At 43.0% G+C, this 16737-nt stretch overlaps 1 protein-coding gene across 2 annotated transcripts in view; it reads left to right on the forward strand.

The window, feature by feature from the left end:
- ANKS3 (ankyrin repeat and sterile alpha motif domain containing 3) overlaps positions 1–16737 on the forward strand; it is a 230495-nt gene that overhangs the window by 183620 nt on the left and 30138 nt on the right. For both annotated transcript variants that reach the window (XM_086941195.1, XM_086941196.1), the window contains exons 10-13: positions 3461–3631; positions 6390–6514; positions 10267–10408; positions 10516–10688. In XM_086941195.1, coding sequence (XP_086797321.1) covers positions 3461–3631; positions 6390–6514; positions 10267–10408; positions 10516–10688 — 611 coding nt within the window. The remainder of the gene's footprint in view (positions 1–3460; positions 3632–6389; positions 6515–10266; positions 10409–10515; positions 10689–16737) is intronic.

Consider the following 16737-nt stretch of genomic DNA (forward strand, 5'->3'; position numbering starts at 1 on the left):
AATGGGCTATGGTTCACAGAATCTGCCTCCGAGCAGAACACGTTCCAGGATGTCAGAACATGATTGCAGACACACTCAGCAGGTTCACGACATCATGCCACGGATAGGAACTGCACCAGCAAACTCTGCACATCTTCTTTCTACACTGGGGCACACAAGAATTGGACCTATTCCCGACTCCCCAGAACCACAAATTCCAGTACTATGCAAGTTGGCATCCTAAAAAGGGTCATGGGGGAATGCTTTTTCAATGGCATGGTCCAGCATCTTTCAACACTGGTACACAGAACTTCTGCTTCTATCACTGGTCCTGCACTTATGACTTCCAGTGTTTCTCAATCTTCTAACTATGAACCAGGGGAAGATCCTACACCCGGTTTCCAGGTATATACAATTGTCTGAAAGGCTCCTGAATTCAATGAGTGCCAGCACTTGAACATTTCCAGGGAATGCCGAGATATCTTCGCCAGAGCTAAGGCGGACAGTACCAACAAGCATACAGTGCTAAATGGAAGCATTTCTGCATATGGTGCTTTCAAGCAGGTATACATCCACTGTCGTCCTCTCCAGAGCAGGTCTTACCTTACGTTTTGCAGCTAGCGAAATCAGGCTTGGCACATAGCTCAATAAAGGTTCACTAAGCGGCCATTTCCTGTTACAGTAGATCAATCACTTTCCACTCCACCTTTGTGTTCTTCTAGAATATTCAGAGTTCCTCAAAGGACTGTTTCTGGTGTTTTCCTCCTATAAGGACTCCACCTCCGGCCTGGCAGTTGAACACTGTTCTTTCGCAATTGATGAAGCCCCGTTTTGAACCAATTCACTCAGTGGAGATCAAGTTCCTGTCAAGCAAGTTGGATTTACTTCTTGCCCTGACCTCAGCCAGGGGGGTCATTGAAATTCAGGGTTTTGTTATAGAGGAACCCTTCTTGCAATTCAAAACAGACGGAATTCTCCTTGATGCAAACCCAAAATTCATACCCACGGTTCCATCGGATTTCCACCTTAATGAGCCTGTGGTACTAAAGACTTTCTTCCTGAATCGATCAATGACTGCAGTGGGAGCTCTTCACTCGTTGGATGTCAGGCGTTGCCTAAACGTTTATCTGCATAGGACACAAGCTTTTCACAAGACTTCTCAATTATTTGTCGCATACAATGCGCCAAGGAAAGGTTTCCTAATCTCCAAGCAAAGTATTTCTAGATGGATCGCAAGTACCATACAATTTTGCCATCACAAAGCAGGCAGACCACAGCCTTCGAGAGTCCGAGCCCAATCCTCCAACGTCTGCAGCGTTATATATGGGAGTGTCCCTTCCTGAGATTTAGGAAGCTGAGTTGTGTATACAGAAAGCCTTCTGATACATCCCCTGTTAAGGCACACCAGTGGCGTTCACATTAAATGATTCGCAATATAGCTGGTTGATAAGTTCAAAATTTTCAAGATTTTAATAACAATTCTTCATACTGATATTCACAACATATCAGTAACGATACAAATTCATTGGGTTGATGCATAAGTTGGTCCCCAATGCATTTCGGGCATAAATGCCCTTGATCACGGAGTTCTGAAGAGGAAGAAAAATGAGGCGTGATAAGTGACTGTGTTAACAAAAAGGGTGGGGGTTGGGTTTTAAACGTGAACTAAGTGAAGGGTTGTGCTTTATTAAACGACACAATTCGAGTGCGCTAGTGCAGCGGGCTTAATACGTGAGGGAAAAGGTGGTGTGGGAATCTAATCGCGTGTGTTTGACACAATGCAAAGCGCATGTATCTGACAAGAAATTATCGGCAGAAGATCACGGTCGACGAGGTGGGCGGGAGACTTACTTCATGCTACGGTGTAGCGTGCGTTGTGGTTCATTCCATTTGTGGGTCGTTAACGTGAATGAGAGTGAGTCCGGTGTATTCATGCAGTGGCTGGAGGCGCGTATGCGTGGTGGTAGAAATCAATAAGGGACGAGGTGCATATGGTGGTGTAAGGGGGGTTAGAGTGGCGGCCATGTTTAAGAAGCGGTGGAAATGTTAGTAAAACGGTGGGAACAAGTGGTCAGAAGAAAATAATAGCGGAGCAATGTAAACAAAGGATCGATACATGAGATACCTGGCAAGTTTATTGACAAGTACCTACAGCCGCTTGTCATTAAATCAGCTAGCTACATCAAGGACACAACCAACTTCCTACTGAAACTTTCTGAATTAAAACTGGCACCCAATGAACCTCTTGTCCTATCGTTACTGATATGTTGTGAATATCAGTATGAAGAATTGTTATTAAAATCTTGAAAATTTTGAACTTATCAACCAGCTATATTGCGAATCATTTAATGTGAACGCCACTGGTGTGCCTTAACAGGGGATGTATCAGAAGGCTTTCTGTATACACAACTCAGCTTCCTAAATATCCGGTGCATGGACGGTTTGCACCACCCTCAAGAGCACCCGAAATCTGTTTAAATCTTCACTGTGAAACTGCAACAACCCAGCAGTGCACCTCCTACTTCTTACATTTTTGTCATATCCTTCCTGAGATTTGCCATGCAGCAACGTGGAAGAATAGACACATCTACTCAACACTACTGCCTGGATTCAGCAGTTTTAAACAACACAACGGTAGGTCAAGCAGTACTTCGGCATCTATCCCCCCCTCCCCCCCACCTCTTCTGCTGCATCACATTACCATAGGGTAAACCATGCACTTTAACGCTTAAAGGAATTTATTCCTCAATTGTTATTGATATGATTATGGTTGTCATATTGTTTAGTGATTACTTGGAGGTTTTATTTATGCATATTCCTGTTAAGCTGGTAAAGGCTATGGTAAATGTGCTACTTGGCTGCTTGCTATTCTGAATCAAGCATGTGAATCTATGAAAGTTTCAATACTGGAGTAAGAAATAAGTTACTTACCTGTAACCATAGTTCTCCAGTATTGAAAGCTTTCATAAATTTACATGCTTGAATCATTCCCAGTAGTCTTGATGGGAACCCCCGGTGCTTCAAAATAATAATAGTAGTAGTAGTAGTAGTAGTAGTAGTAGAGTGATAGGTATAGACTAGAAAAGGCCTAGGTCTCTTATTTTATTAGCTTATCATAGTCATTATTAAAAAAAGAGGCCAAGCTTTGCCTTAACCAATCAGCATGAACCACCCTCTAGAACACTCCAGAGAGAAGCTCAGTACCTCAGATTTTCGAGCACCAGTGCTAAAGTTAATATGCTGAGATAGATAAAGGTGGGCTTCCCCCGGGGAGTAGGGTGGGTCGCATGTGAATCTATGAAAGCTTCCAATACTGGAGAACTATAGTTCCAGGTAAGTAATGTATTTCTTATTCCTCTATGCTCTCAATGCTCCTTCACAAATTCTCCATCATTTCTCTCTGTTGCACATCAAATGGGTTCTTTGTTGATAATCCAACATCCGTCATTGTATTTCTATATTTATTTACTCTGCTTGACAGGACTCTGACCTTGCTGAAGAGTTTGGCAGTCGGAAGCAGGCCAAACATGTCACCAAAGGCAAAAACTGGCATAGTGATGGTCATTCATCCCACGCCTCAGTGAATTCTGGAACACACGGCCCACACCATAGTCTCCCAGGCCCAGAGGACCCACAGTACACAGGGCCCAAGGTAAGAAAAGTGAAGCTGTAATAGTAATCAAAAACAGTTCGTAAAGAATAAGAGAGCAAATGATTCCCTTATAGAGGGGATAATCTAGGGAAACTGGTGTAACTGGAATAATGAAATGTAGTGTGTTAACATCCATTTCTAATCGCGCATGGGACATTACCAATTTCAATTCTTGAATTTATCTGCAACCCTCCTCTTGGCGACAAATCTGGCGTCTCACATGAGAATCCATTCCATGAAGTGCATTTCCATTCTTACATCTGTAGTCCTTGGCCAAAGTTTGTGATTACCTAAAAATTAACTTGCTGAGTATTTAATCTGTTGAATTGAATGTCTGCACCTTCACTAGCACCTTGCCACTTCATTCCCTGACCTGGCATTTTGGGCTGGACTGTTCCCATTGGACAGGGTTAAGACTGATTTACATATGGCTTGGTCCAAACTAGGCGGCATAGTGTGCAAAATAATGATGAACTAGAATGCGGCCCGAGTGATTGCAAGAGGCTGAGATCAATTCAAACATTCCATCCATCACTTTTTTGTTTACTTTAGTGTGTTTACCAAAGTGGGATGGATATGATATGTTCAAACGTTGGTCCCATGCACACCGAGTGACTGGAAACAAGCTATACCTGGCTGAGGAGCCCTAAGTAGGGTAAAATGGTCCTGGGTTGCTTATGTTCTGGTTCAGGGAGGATATAGCCCAGTGATTACTAGTGGCTGAGTTCAAGCATTCTAACCATCACTTTTTAATATACTTTAGGAGCAAGGGCAGCCCACATGTGAAGGCAGACTGTCTGATGCATGATCATAGATGACCCTTGCATTCCTTTGCAAACTGTGGCTACCCACTTTCAGAACTCCTGTAACGAGAGCATGTGTTTCAGACTAGTTGGAGCATAGCATCGATCTCTAGCGAGGCACATTTGCCCTTCTGGAAAAGGGCAGAAAACCTACAAAGAGACTTTTAATCAGATTTTTTTTGTTTGTTTTCATAATGCTTCAGTGCCAAGAAAACTCCAAAGAGTTGACTTTTCTTAAAAATCTCTACAGATTGTATGGTTACGTTATTTGTACAAATCGGTCAAGATTGTCCACCGTACTTGGGAACCTAAACTAAGAATGAGGATTCAACCTAATGCATCCACACTCGGAAACTATTGGTCCCTTTAGTAAAGTCTTTGGTTCAGGATCTAATGTGTACACCATATTTGTGGGCTTTTTCAATTATTCTGATTCTTTGGGTGATAAGCACCTGAAACGTAGGTCTACGGTCTTTTTGTGTATTATTATTACTATTATTGCATTTTAAAGGCAAACACGCTGCAGAAAATGTACTTTGCTTTATTAAATCTTTCTACGAACTAGTCACCCACAGACCGACAATTCTAAAACTGGTTTCAACTTTGTAGGTTTTTAAATAGTTGAAGATTGTTCAGTAATTTGCAAAACAAGAGACATCGACTATTAGTGGAGCTGTCTTAAGAGCATGTCCACTTACTATAAGCCTCAATTTTTTTTCTGTCTTGGTGTCAAGCAAGGCGAAGAAGATATGCTTTACGTCATGCTTTGCATCCCGGTGTGGCTCCTCTCCCATGACATCAGCTTACTGTGGTGGTTGAATAGAAACAACAAGGCAGAGCTCAGGCAAACCACCAACATGGGCAGAGCTTCTGCCACACCCATTCTGACACAGGTCTTTGTTTTCAGTTGTTCTAAGTTGATATGGCACAGGACATATGTTGCGCTCTTTTCATCTAGAATTGTCAAGTTTGAGACAAGCCATATAGAGCTTTTGTCCTTTCCAGAAGGAAAATTTAGGTCACGAACACCGCTACAGTAGAACTTAAAGAACTGTGAAATTAAGCCCCCATCCATTTAATCTGCAAAAGGCAAAATAGGGACTTTATTTTGAGGTCTTGTACTCCTAACACTTGTGTTAAATATATATATATATATATATATATATATATATATATATATATATATATATATATATATATATACATATATATTTAATCTTTGTTTTTCATAAAAGCAGCAAAAACACATTGTCAGTACATGGCAATCCTATATCCACAGATTTGTGAAGGGCCCAGACCTCCCAGCATCCCATACTGTTGAATATGAAGACCATTGTATCGAACACATCCTGCATGACACATGGTGGCGCAATCTCATTTAGGGCTGGTTTCCAGACCAATTGTTGTTAATAGGAATTATCGAGTATCTGCTGAGCTCTGCATCGGGTACCGGTCATTTAGCAGATGTAGTATCCAGTGAATGAGACTGGAGATACTTGTGCAGAGGTTGCCAGACAGCACAGGGTCTGGACGTGGGTGGCAATAATTCATCATATAAAATTAGTTGTTTGTTGCAGTACATTGGATTTGTAGCCAGGCCTTAAACTTGAGTGCACGTCCTCTTCCCCATCTGAAAGCCATTCTTCTCTTGGCCAGTATGAATGCTAGTGACCATATCTCCTGCACAAGGCAGATACATCTTTTGGATGGCCTAGTAGCGCCATCAAGGAGGGCAGCTGTATTTCTTGCTCTGTCTTGATAGAGCAGTCTGTATTTCATGCCAGCAGGATTGTACTGTGCTACAGACCATCCCAAGTGTAGAAAAACCACAACTGCTGCCCGGAATACACTTGTGTACACTTTAATCCCCACCCATTGATATAGGATGTTTTTGGTTCCCCTACTAATCTGCGAACGACCTAATCTGCATTATGTGTGTTTCTTCATCGTTGTAGGACCTGACAGAGTTTCTGGACCAGATTGGCTGCTTGAAGTACCTGCCTGTGCTTGAAAGCCAGGATGTGGACCTCCGTGTCTTTCTCACACTCACCGAGGCAGATCTCAAAGAAGTTGGCATCAGGTGTGTCCCTTTGCATGGACATCAGAGAAGAAAATTGACGATGATGTGTTTTTGGGCATGTTGCTGACCTTTGAACCTGGAGATCTGGGTTCTAATCCTAATTTAGGTGCTTGACTCTGGGCATATCCTGTCTTTGTCTATGCGTCAAACTGTGTATATATAGAATATATGTGTTCTTCAAATCAACGAGTTACTGATTTTCTTAATTGAAGGTTTGAGACCCAGACTTATAATCTTAGAATGATTCCCTGCCACCAGACCTTTTTTTATTTCTTATGTTTTTATGTAAAGTTTAGTCCAGTCTCCAGGTTTTTTCCTTTAACTTTTAATAGGGTTGAGAAAAAAGTTAAAGAATACTGAATTAAACAAATCCTACAGAGAAAAATGAGTCCAGTTCAAAAAATGTATTATCATGTGGTTGACTTATTTCTGCTGAGAGAGATTGCTAGTCAGGAAACCATTGGGTTTAATTGTTCACTGGATCTGTCAAGTTATGCAGCCAGACAGCCATGAGGGGAGTTTGGAAGCTTAGTTATGAATTCAGGAAGGTTACCCTAACCAGGGATCATTTGTACCTCCTAAGTATCATTTGTAGCATGTGCTTGTTGGAGATCAAATGATGTGCATTTTCTTTGAAATATTTGTTTCAGTTGCAGACGTACATAGTGTGACTAGACGGGATTAAGGATCAGTGCTGGTAAATTAGTTGTTGCAGCATATTTGTATAGGTTTCTTCCCAGTACCACTCCTACCACATATTGCCAAGAAGTATTCCCTATCTTTTGTTATGGCATCATTGTAGACCACACAACTGGCGTTTTCACACTGTGCTCAACAAATTACAAGGTGTTCATTTCATGCGCATCCACAGTTTTTAAGGATGCACCCTGGGACGTTGTCCACATCTCAAGTTCCTGAAATTGACAGTATAGACTTCTGAGAGCAACTTCCTTTGAGATGCCTTGAGAGTGGGGGGGCCTTCTGCACGCACCCACTAGTCACCCCAAATGTGGTCTCTGTTTTTCCCATTAAAAACATTGAATTCCTTTTTTTTCTCTACTCCAAGACCACAAGAGAGAGCATATCATACAGTTGAGAGATCTGTCCTCTACTAGAATGACTGAAGCAAACTGTTAGGTGACAGTAACAACTTTTATTTATATTTGAGGTGCGAGACAAAAATTTAACTAACTACAGAATGCACACTGGAGTGTGCAACCTATATGGTAGTGTTATCCACTAGCAAATAAAATGTTGCTTACCAGACCAAGAAAACACTATTCAAAGCAAATCAGTGCTCATACCTTTCTTTGGGGATCTAAAGGAAATGTGCGTGTGATAATGGTTTTGCACCTGAGGTTCTCTCGCCTCCCTGATGAAGCGCAAGGCCGCTATAATTTATTCTAATATGTGTACAATGATAGCCTCTAACCTGAACATGGCTTGTACAGAACTGGAAATGAATTGTGAATTTTGTGTTGACATTTTCAAGGAACACCATGAGCCTGGCCATGATTAACATTCATGATTTTTATTCAAAAATACAGAGTCCAGCATTTGGATCTAGAACAGATAAAATATAAACCTATTGTTACTAATAAATAGCTTTTTTCTTACTTGTTTCAAGTTTGCTCAATCAGGATCCTACAAGCCTGAGCTCACTGGAGATTTAAAAAGCTGATCAATAAGGACACTGTCCTTTCAAGGAAACAGGTTTCCCTGTTTCTGTCTCGCACTCTAAATCTTATTTCCCTTTCTGGTCATCAGAAGGAAGAACTAGGTTCTTTTAATCATGATCAATGACCTTTAGGTTTCAGAGAAGACCTCCTGATCAGTGAAGAGACCACTATACACTGCACATTGGCTGCATTATTTTCTTTTTAGGATCATTAAAAGGTTCTATGGCTTTGCCACTAAATAGGCAGATTTGTCTGTGCTCCAGCATCCACCTGACCTGAGAAGAGACCGAGCCACAAGGACGATGTTGTAGGAGATGATGTTATATACTTGTTCATTGGAGATGGGAGCATCATGAAGGTCTGGAACACCTAGGAGAACCTGCGCCAAAAGTATGGCGGCCACACCAGAAGTGTTGCAGACATGACCGAGGTCAGTCTTACCTCTTTTATTGAAGGAGAAAACCTTCTGGTCCTCCTCTCCACCTTGAAAGCCCAGAGAAGATGTATGGGTTAGTGTTTTTGGCATGGTGAGAGATTAAAAGTCAGCTGATGTTCTGATATGCTCCATTTTCATGCTGTAGGTCAGGATTGGCACACTAGATAGTGCTGATGTTCTGATTGCCATGGGCTCCTTCTTCATGCCGTAGGTCAGGGTTGGTACACCAGGTGGTGCTGATATTCTGATTGCCATGGGCTCATTCTTCATGCTGTAGGTCAGAGTTGGTACATTAGGTGGTTCTCATGTTCTCATTGCCATGGACACCATCTTAATTCCATAGGGCCGGATTGGCACGTTGCCTCTTAAACAGCCACACTAAATTTATTTGACAAACCAAATAGCTGATGGGATCTGTACAAAATTGAGGTGCTCCTCTTTAGTGAAAAATCACTCCATGAGGGAAGGTTTTTTCACCAATAAAAAGAAGAAAGCAAATGTTGGAAACTCCAAAGAAGGGTGGAACAGCACTACATAAAGTAGGAAACGCTGTGTAAAACCGGAAGTCTTGTATAAAGACTCTACTTTGATGGAGCAGAAAACTAATATAGTATCCTTGGTGCAAAGTTCTCTGATTCGATATGAGCCCAAGTGATTCTAGAACCAAAAGTAAATACATTTGTGTTTTTTCTGGGTATCATTATTTTTAGTTTTCATCCTTGTATTTAAAGTTGAACGAAGAAAAGACAGTAAATACTACAGGTACTTCTATGGTGTGACCTTGTGGTCATGAATTATTGCAAGGGTAGGAATCCAGGGACATATTGATGTAGAAGTTTAAATCCACCAGTAAAGTGTACTATATAAAATGACCCAAAGTGTGTTTCGCCCCACCTCTTAACACATCCTGGTTTGTGTAATTAATTTCCACCAGCCGTGCCTCCCCCTCACATCAATCCATCCACAGCTTATTTACAGTGCTCCTGCTACAACAGACAATAACTTCTAAAACGCTACTGCTACTTGGAGAAAAGCCTGCACTTCTTAAAACATTCAAAATACAAAAGTATATCTTTAATATTGGAGTACCCAATGACTTGTGGTGCTGGCCCCTGAAAAAGAGCCTCATACTCTGAAGGACGTTTACTTTATCATTGTGGATTCTCAGTGGCTTACTGTAAACATAAAGGTGTGTCTTGACATTTGAATTATTATTGATACAATGAGCATGTATGGCAAATCTAATCTGATCAATGAGCAGTCTGACTGCTTGCCTGTGTTTCTCTCCACATAGGTCCAACAAGAAGGTATCTTGTATAATAAAAGACCATTCTCATGTAAAATCTACAGGGGACTGCTGATCTTATAATAAACATGGAACCACCATGAGATTTTGTTCATTACTACTAGATATCATTTACAGCATTGTAAAATGACTTTTCCACCACAGCAAAGCATGCCTCAAGTTTAAGTCCTCACTATTTATTTTAGCCATTCATGCAGTAGTCCATATGTGAACACAAACATAATAATAATGCTGGTTGGTAAATGATTTGTTCTTCTTTAACGTTTCTAAAGTCCTAAGTGATCTGTCTTATTGGCTGTACAAGTAAATAATGCTTATCTCTCAACCAAAGCCTGTTCGGACCTAAGCGGAAGATGACGTCTGCCATTGCCCGCTGGCACAGCAGTGCACGACCTCCTAGCGATGCACTGGAGCAGGCCTATGCAGACCGCCTGGAGGCGGAGATGCAGGAGTTAGCCATACAGCTGCACAAAGTGAGCAAAGAACTATTTAATTTTTTATTTTTATTTTACTCAAATTTGATTTTGCACTATGCTACTGATAAGGGTTTTTGCTTGCCCTTGATTTCCCCTTTTTGTAGAAATGTGAGGAGGCAGAGCTGCTGAGAGGTCAAGTATCGCAGGAGCAGGAGCTGCGAGCAGTGGCTGAAGGATGTCTTATGGAGCAGGAGATGGTCCGAAAGGGTTTCTTGGCCCGATTAGAGGAGACGCAGAGTGCTGCTAAGGACGCTGGTCTCCTCATCCAGCGGGTCCGGTAAGAAGATTGACCATTCTCTTGCGGTTGGCACCTTTGAACATGGATATAGTGTGCTGTAAGAGTCTCTTCACATTTAGTATTACATTGCATTACATGTATAAACAACCTGTCATTTATTTTTAAATAATAATTGTTTTATTCATTAGTCATCCTTGATTTTCAGTTATTAGAACTTTCTCTCTGTTATTTCTCTAAAGCTGGTGCAACTTGAACAATCCCACTTACGACCATAGTAAACATATGGGCAAGAATCAAGACTCTGTTTTTTGCCAACATTTTATTTTGGTCGTCTACTAGCCAATACTCCATTTTCTTTGTAAAGAAGACCTCTCATGCAGCCTATTTCATTAGAGTTCCAACCTTTTTCAAAACCTGTTTGGATTGCCACTCACTTAGACCTCTAAAGACTGACATCTTTCATAAGCATTATATTAAAAATTGTATACATTGTTTGTTACGTTTGTTTGAATTTTCATTATCTACACTTTTTAGGTCTCGGCTAAAAGACGCGCGTAAGCGCGTCTCCGCCGAGATCTTATGTCAGGGACGATGCTTCCCAGGAGACAGGGTCTGTCGCGCGCTTTGCCTCTCTGGAGGCGATTTCCGCTGGCCACGCGCTCGCGAACGCGCTCAGCTGCTGTCTCCTGGGAAGCAGCTACACCACACGCGCATGCGCAGAAACAGCGACAGACACACACGAGCGCTCATGCACGCACGCACCCACACATACAGCGAACCCAGCGTCGCATGCATACACACACACACACACACGTGCACCGAGCATCCCCCCCACCCCTCCGTTGTCGCACCCCTCCCCTCCGCCGTCGCACCCCGCCCCCCACCCCTCCGCCGTCGCGCACACACACACGCAGACATACAGGCATTCTCTCCCCCCCCCCCCCCCCCCCGCTCCGCTCACCGGTCAAAGGCCCTCCGGACACGCAGACATACAGGCATTCTCTCTCTCCCCCCCCCCCCCTCCGCTCCGCTCACCGGTCAAAGGCCCTCCGACCGCGGGGCTCTCCCTCGGTGCTCCTCCAGGCACTCCGTGGGCGCGGGCTTCACAAAACGGAAGTCCCGCCCCACGATAGGTTTCGTTTTCTCAGTCCCGCCCCACGTTAGGTTTCGCTTGCAGCTCGTTGGGTATAAAAGCTTGTTCAGTCCAGGCGCGGATGATCAACTTATTATGATGCTGGCTTAGTGCTTTGGTTGCTGAAACCTTGCCTCACACCAGTTCTCACACACCCAATACTGGTGGCTAGGGTTGTCTAAGAGAAATCAGGCAACTTCTTAGCGATACAAACTATGAAACTGACCATTATTAAAATACAGATCTCGCCAGGCCGTGGCACACACAAGTGCAGTTCCCGTAATGACAGCGTGTGAGACTGTCCAGGGGGATGCTAATGCAGGAACATCTTTTCTCTCTTTTCTAGAATGAAGTCTGATCCTCAATAAGATCGAGGTGATTTCAGAAATGAAAGGAGTTGCATGAATGTCTGCTGCACATTTCACCATTCCCATCCAATTGCCCTTTTGCTCAATACGCAGCAATTTTATACTGAACAAAATATATTTATCGACCCTACTGGTTTACAAAGGTATTCTCTTATACTATGTTATAATTTACTTATTTATTTAATCAAACTGGGGTTAAATTACCGTTAGACCCATGCCCCACGTGGCAAGCTTAGTTACTTGTTTAGGTTAAAAAAGATTTCTATCTAGGCAAAGAGTGCATTAGAACACTTTACAGAACGTGGATAGTTACACATTTATCAGCATGTGTCCACCACTTTCAGCACAAATCAGAATGCATACATATAACAAATAGGACATTATTTACCGTTTGCTTCATAGGAAGCAGGAGTTCAAATAAAAAACAAAAATAATGGCGACTAAGAGGAAAATAGAGATGAAAGAATATGAAGTAACGAAACATTGTATGCACAAGTAACATGGCAATAACATATAAACAAAAAATAATGTGTTATAAACATATTTGAAAGCGATGAAGGACAACATTAATCGCAAGTGAGATCAAGTCATTTCTTCCCTGCGCAGCGATAATAGAGATTTTATTGTACTTTGTCCATGTTTATAGCAGGATGAAAGTCTTTCATATAGGCCCAATGGCATGATGTAATGCCTCATTTTACTACAAATGTTACTCAAGAAATATTTTTGCTTAGCATGCTTAATCGCTGAGTGACATCATGGGTAGCTTAAACTAGGAGAGTCGACAAGTCTATTTTTATTTCATCTCCCCCCGTGGCGAAAGGTGCGGCGATGTTAGCAGATCGCCCCTCTCATAAACCATCAACAAATAGTGAATGGGCAGAGCCAGCAGAGGCCAGGGCCGGTCTCAGACTCAGGGTCACCTGCTGCGCCCCAGGCGCTGACATTCATTGCTGCGCGCGCCCATTCGTCATATCAGACAGCGACCAGAGCAGCAGAAGGCCGAGGTCTCCCTCTCAGGTGTTGTTATTAGCGAGGGTGACTAGGACAGAAAACAGATAAGGGCTGCAAATAAAAGTGGTCCCAAATAGATAGTCAGATAGCTGGAAAACTGATTCCCATTTGAAAACTGGGGCAGTTTTGGAATTGTACGCTACGGACACGTTGCATTTCTGTTTTGCAAAGTATGGGAGGCTATATGCATTTGTGCTTTTAGCAGGCAATATTTGTGGTAACATCTGGAAAATCAACAGTAGAAACTAGCCCACCAGACCAAAAAAAAAATACAGAAAACACCCTGTAGTTTTTTTGTAGTATAGTTGGTTATTTTTAAATGGGATTGGGTTTTCTTATAAGACCATATAAACTTCTGCCAACTGGTCTTGATCTTACAAAAAAACGTTTGGGGAGCTAAAGCAGTGTATACCAAAATAGGTATAAATAACAGGGAAAAATAGTCCTCGTTATCACATTACATCTCCCTATCAACCCAACAGTAGGAGCCTGTGGTGGGAGTGCTGCGGGGCGCTAATGTGGGGAGGGGGAGGGGCAGGGTGGGGGTTCAGTAAACTAAAGATTACGGCCGGTTAGAGGTAGGTAACATTTAAATAAATAAAACGAATTTCGTGTTTAACTGTTGGCCACTCAGTGAGGACCAATAATTAGTAGCCAACTCACAAATTAGTGATCAAGTTTAAGTACATTATTCTCAGATTATAACACTCTCTGACATGCACTAGACATCAGATAATTATTAGCACAGTTTCCATGGAAAAAATATTAAGACACAATAAAAGACTCAGACACATTTAGATAATTAGGTTATTGTAATAAAGATCCAAAATCAGTACATATAAGTCACATTATAAGCAGTTCAGTCATGAGTCTTACAGCTCGGAGTATAAAGCCACAGAGTTAGCCAAATTAAATCTATATCTGAATAAAAGAATCCACCAAGAGGATGGTTCAGGTTTGAGTTTGCTACCACAACAAAAGCAGGAGGATGGTTCCATAGAGTTCACTTAGCATGGGAAAAGGGATCAAGTTGGAGACCACTAAGGAAAAGTTGATGGCAAGGAGAATGGAGCTGTAATCAGGAAAGTTCAAGTCTGGTCTCCCACCAGACAGCTCCAAATAGTCCAGCAGGCAAGTTCATCAACAAAGGGAAAACAAGCATTTACAATGCAACGGTTTCGCCTTCGGAAAAGTTAGAGCTATTGGCATTGTAAATGACAAACTTTTTATTTATGTGTTGGTTTTGAAAACAGATAAATATATGGCATTGTCATTTACAATGCCAATAGCTTACTCTGTCGCAAATGCGAGACGTATTGCATTTGCACACACACACACCCACACAAGAGCCCCACACACACACAAGAGCCCCCCACACACACACGAGGCCCACACACACACCACACAAGAGCCCCCTACACAGACCACACAAGAGCCCCCCCACACACCACACAAGAGCCCCCCCACACACACACACGCAAGAGCCCCCCCACACACACGCAAGAGCCCCCCCCCACACACACACGCAAGAGCCCCCCACACACACGCAAGAGCCCCCCACACACGCAAAAGCCCCCACACACGCAAGAGCCCCCCACAGACACAAGAGCCCCCCACGCACACGCAAGATTCCCCCACACGCAAGAGCCCCCCACACACACAAGAGCCCCCCACACACAAGAGCCCCCCACACACAAGAGCCCCCCACACACAAGAGCCCCCCACACACAAGAGCCCCCCACACACACGCAAAGAGCTCCCCAAACACACGCACAGAGCCCTCCGCTCCATTTGCATCAGGTGTGAGGCTCCTGACTGCTGACAGCCAGGAGACTCCAACAAAAGGAGGCTTATGACCTGCTATAGGCATTGTAAATGACAATGCCATTTATTTATGTTTTAAAAACAAAAGCATAAATAAAAATAATGTCATGAGCAATGCCAATAGCTCTAACTTTAAGAATGCCGAGACCATTGCATTGTAAATGCTTGTTTTAACAGTCATGTTTTTCAAATTTTGAGGCCGGTGCTTAATTTTTCCTTTGCCCATTTGCATCCCTTTAGTGTTATGAAAATCAAGAAGTCGGCAACGTTTACTGCCGAAATTGTAAATATTTGGAAGTAGTGACATCAGTCTGAAAGCAAGATGACCACCTGATAGGTTGCTGTCTTTGTTAGCTCACTTGAAACTCCGCAGTATTCCTTTGTTGAACACAAACTGCCAGCCATCGTCCTCTGAGGATGCTGTAGCTGGCAATTTTTTGCTTTAAGAACAAAGTAGACAGTCCGAAGAAGCGAAACACTTTATTTAACTTTACCGTGGGGAAGCAGCACAATAAAGTTAAGGGCCTTCCTTTTTGAACTCGTCTAAGTCTTCCCAGAAGGGGCGATGTTTTGTTAAAGCCAGTGTGGCTAGCTTTAATGTACCAACCTGTGTAAACACAGGCATTCACAAATGCTATTTGCATTCTCTAATGTTATTTAGCGCATATTAGCATGCCCTACTGGCTTGCCAATGCTGGGGGAAAAAGTAGCAAAAATATAGCTTTCTGCGTCGAATGCTTATAGAAAAAAACACCATGTTTGGATGTAATCATGCTTCAGATAGTTTTGCCCAGCCCTTATGCACATTTATATATATATATATATTTTTTTTTAAAACCTTTATTTATGATATGCACAGTACACAGCGTCTGCCTACAACCCCTCAGGGCCGGCCGCTATGACACATATGGAAAGAATAAAGTAGGACAGTACACTGTTAAGACAATCACTGAGCGCACATTCTGGTGTGGAGTATAAAACCGTACTGAGAGGATATTAAAGGTTTAATTTTATGATTTTGTCGAAGAAAAACAACAACACACAAACACATGCTATCATACTGGCAAGGGTCATAAGAGGGGGGGAGGAGAAAAGGAGTAAATATAGAAAGGAGCAAATCTGGCAAGGGGGGGGGCGATCATGAAGGAAGAGAGAATACAGATGATATGGAAAACAGGAAACGGAACGCCAATCATGGGGAGGAGGGGACAGGAACCTCGTAATCAAGCGGAGGGGAACAAATATCGCCATGGTATGAATTCCACTGTGCCCAAACCCTGGACCATTTCCTGGGACGACCCCGTGCCTCATACACCGTCTTTTCTCGAAACATGCACCAGTCCATGTTGTCCTTCCAGGCACTGAGCCGTGGTGGTCTGGCGGAGCCCCAGAGCTGAGCTATGTCCCTCTTAGCAACCATGTTGCCCAGAGTGACCCAGAACGTCTGAGCAGCAGTACAATCCGTAGGCTCCCACACATTAAGCAGGCAACGCCGTGCCTCAGGAAGGAGGGGGACTCCAGTGACACGTCCCATCACATCGTGCACCCTGGACCAAAAGGCCGAGACAATCGGACATTCCCACAGAACATGGAGAAAAGTACCATCCATACCACACCCACGCCTACACCGTCCATCCGTCACAAGCCCCAGTCGCATACCAGTTACATACACACGGTGGAGGATCTTTAACTGGACAAAACGAAGCCGAGCCGGAATAGCCACCTCCTTAGGGGAGGAAACAGCCGACTG

This window comes from Lissotriton vulgaris, chromosome 10, assembly GCF_964263255.1.
Source record: "Lissotriton vulgaris chromosome 10, aLisVul1.2, whole genome shotgun sequence".
Lineage (NCBI taxonomy): Eukaryota > Metazoa > Chordata > Amphibia > Caudata > Salamandridae > Lissotriton > Lissotriton vulgaris.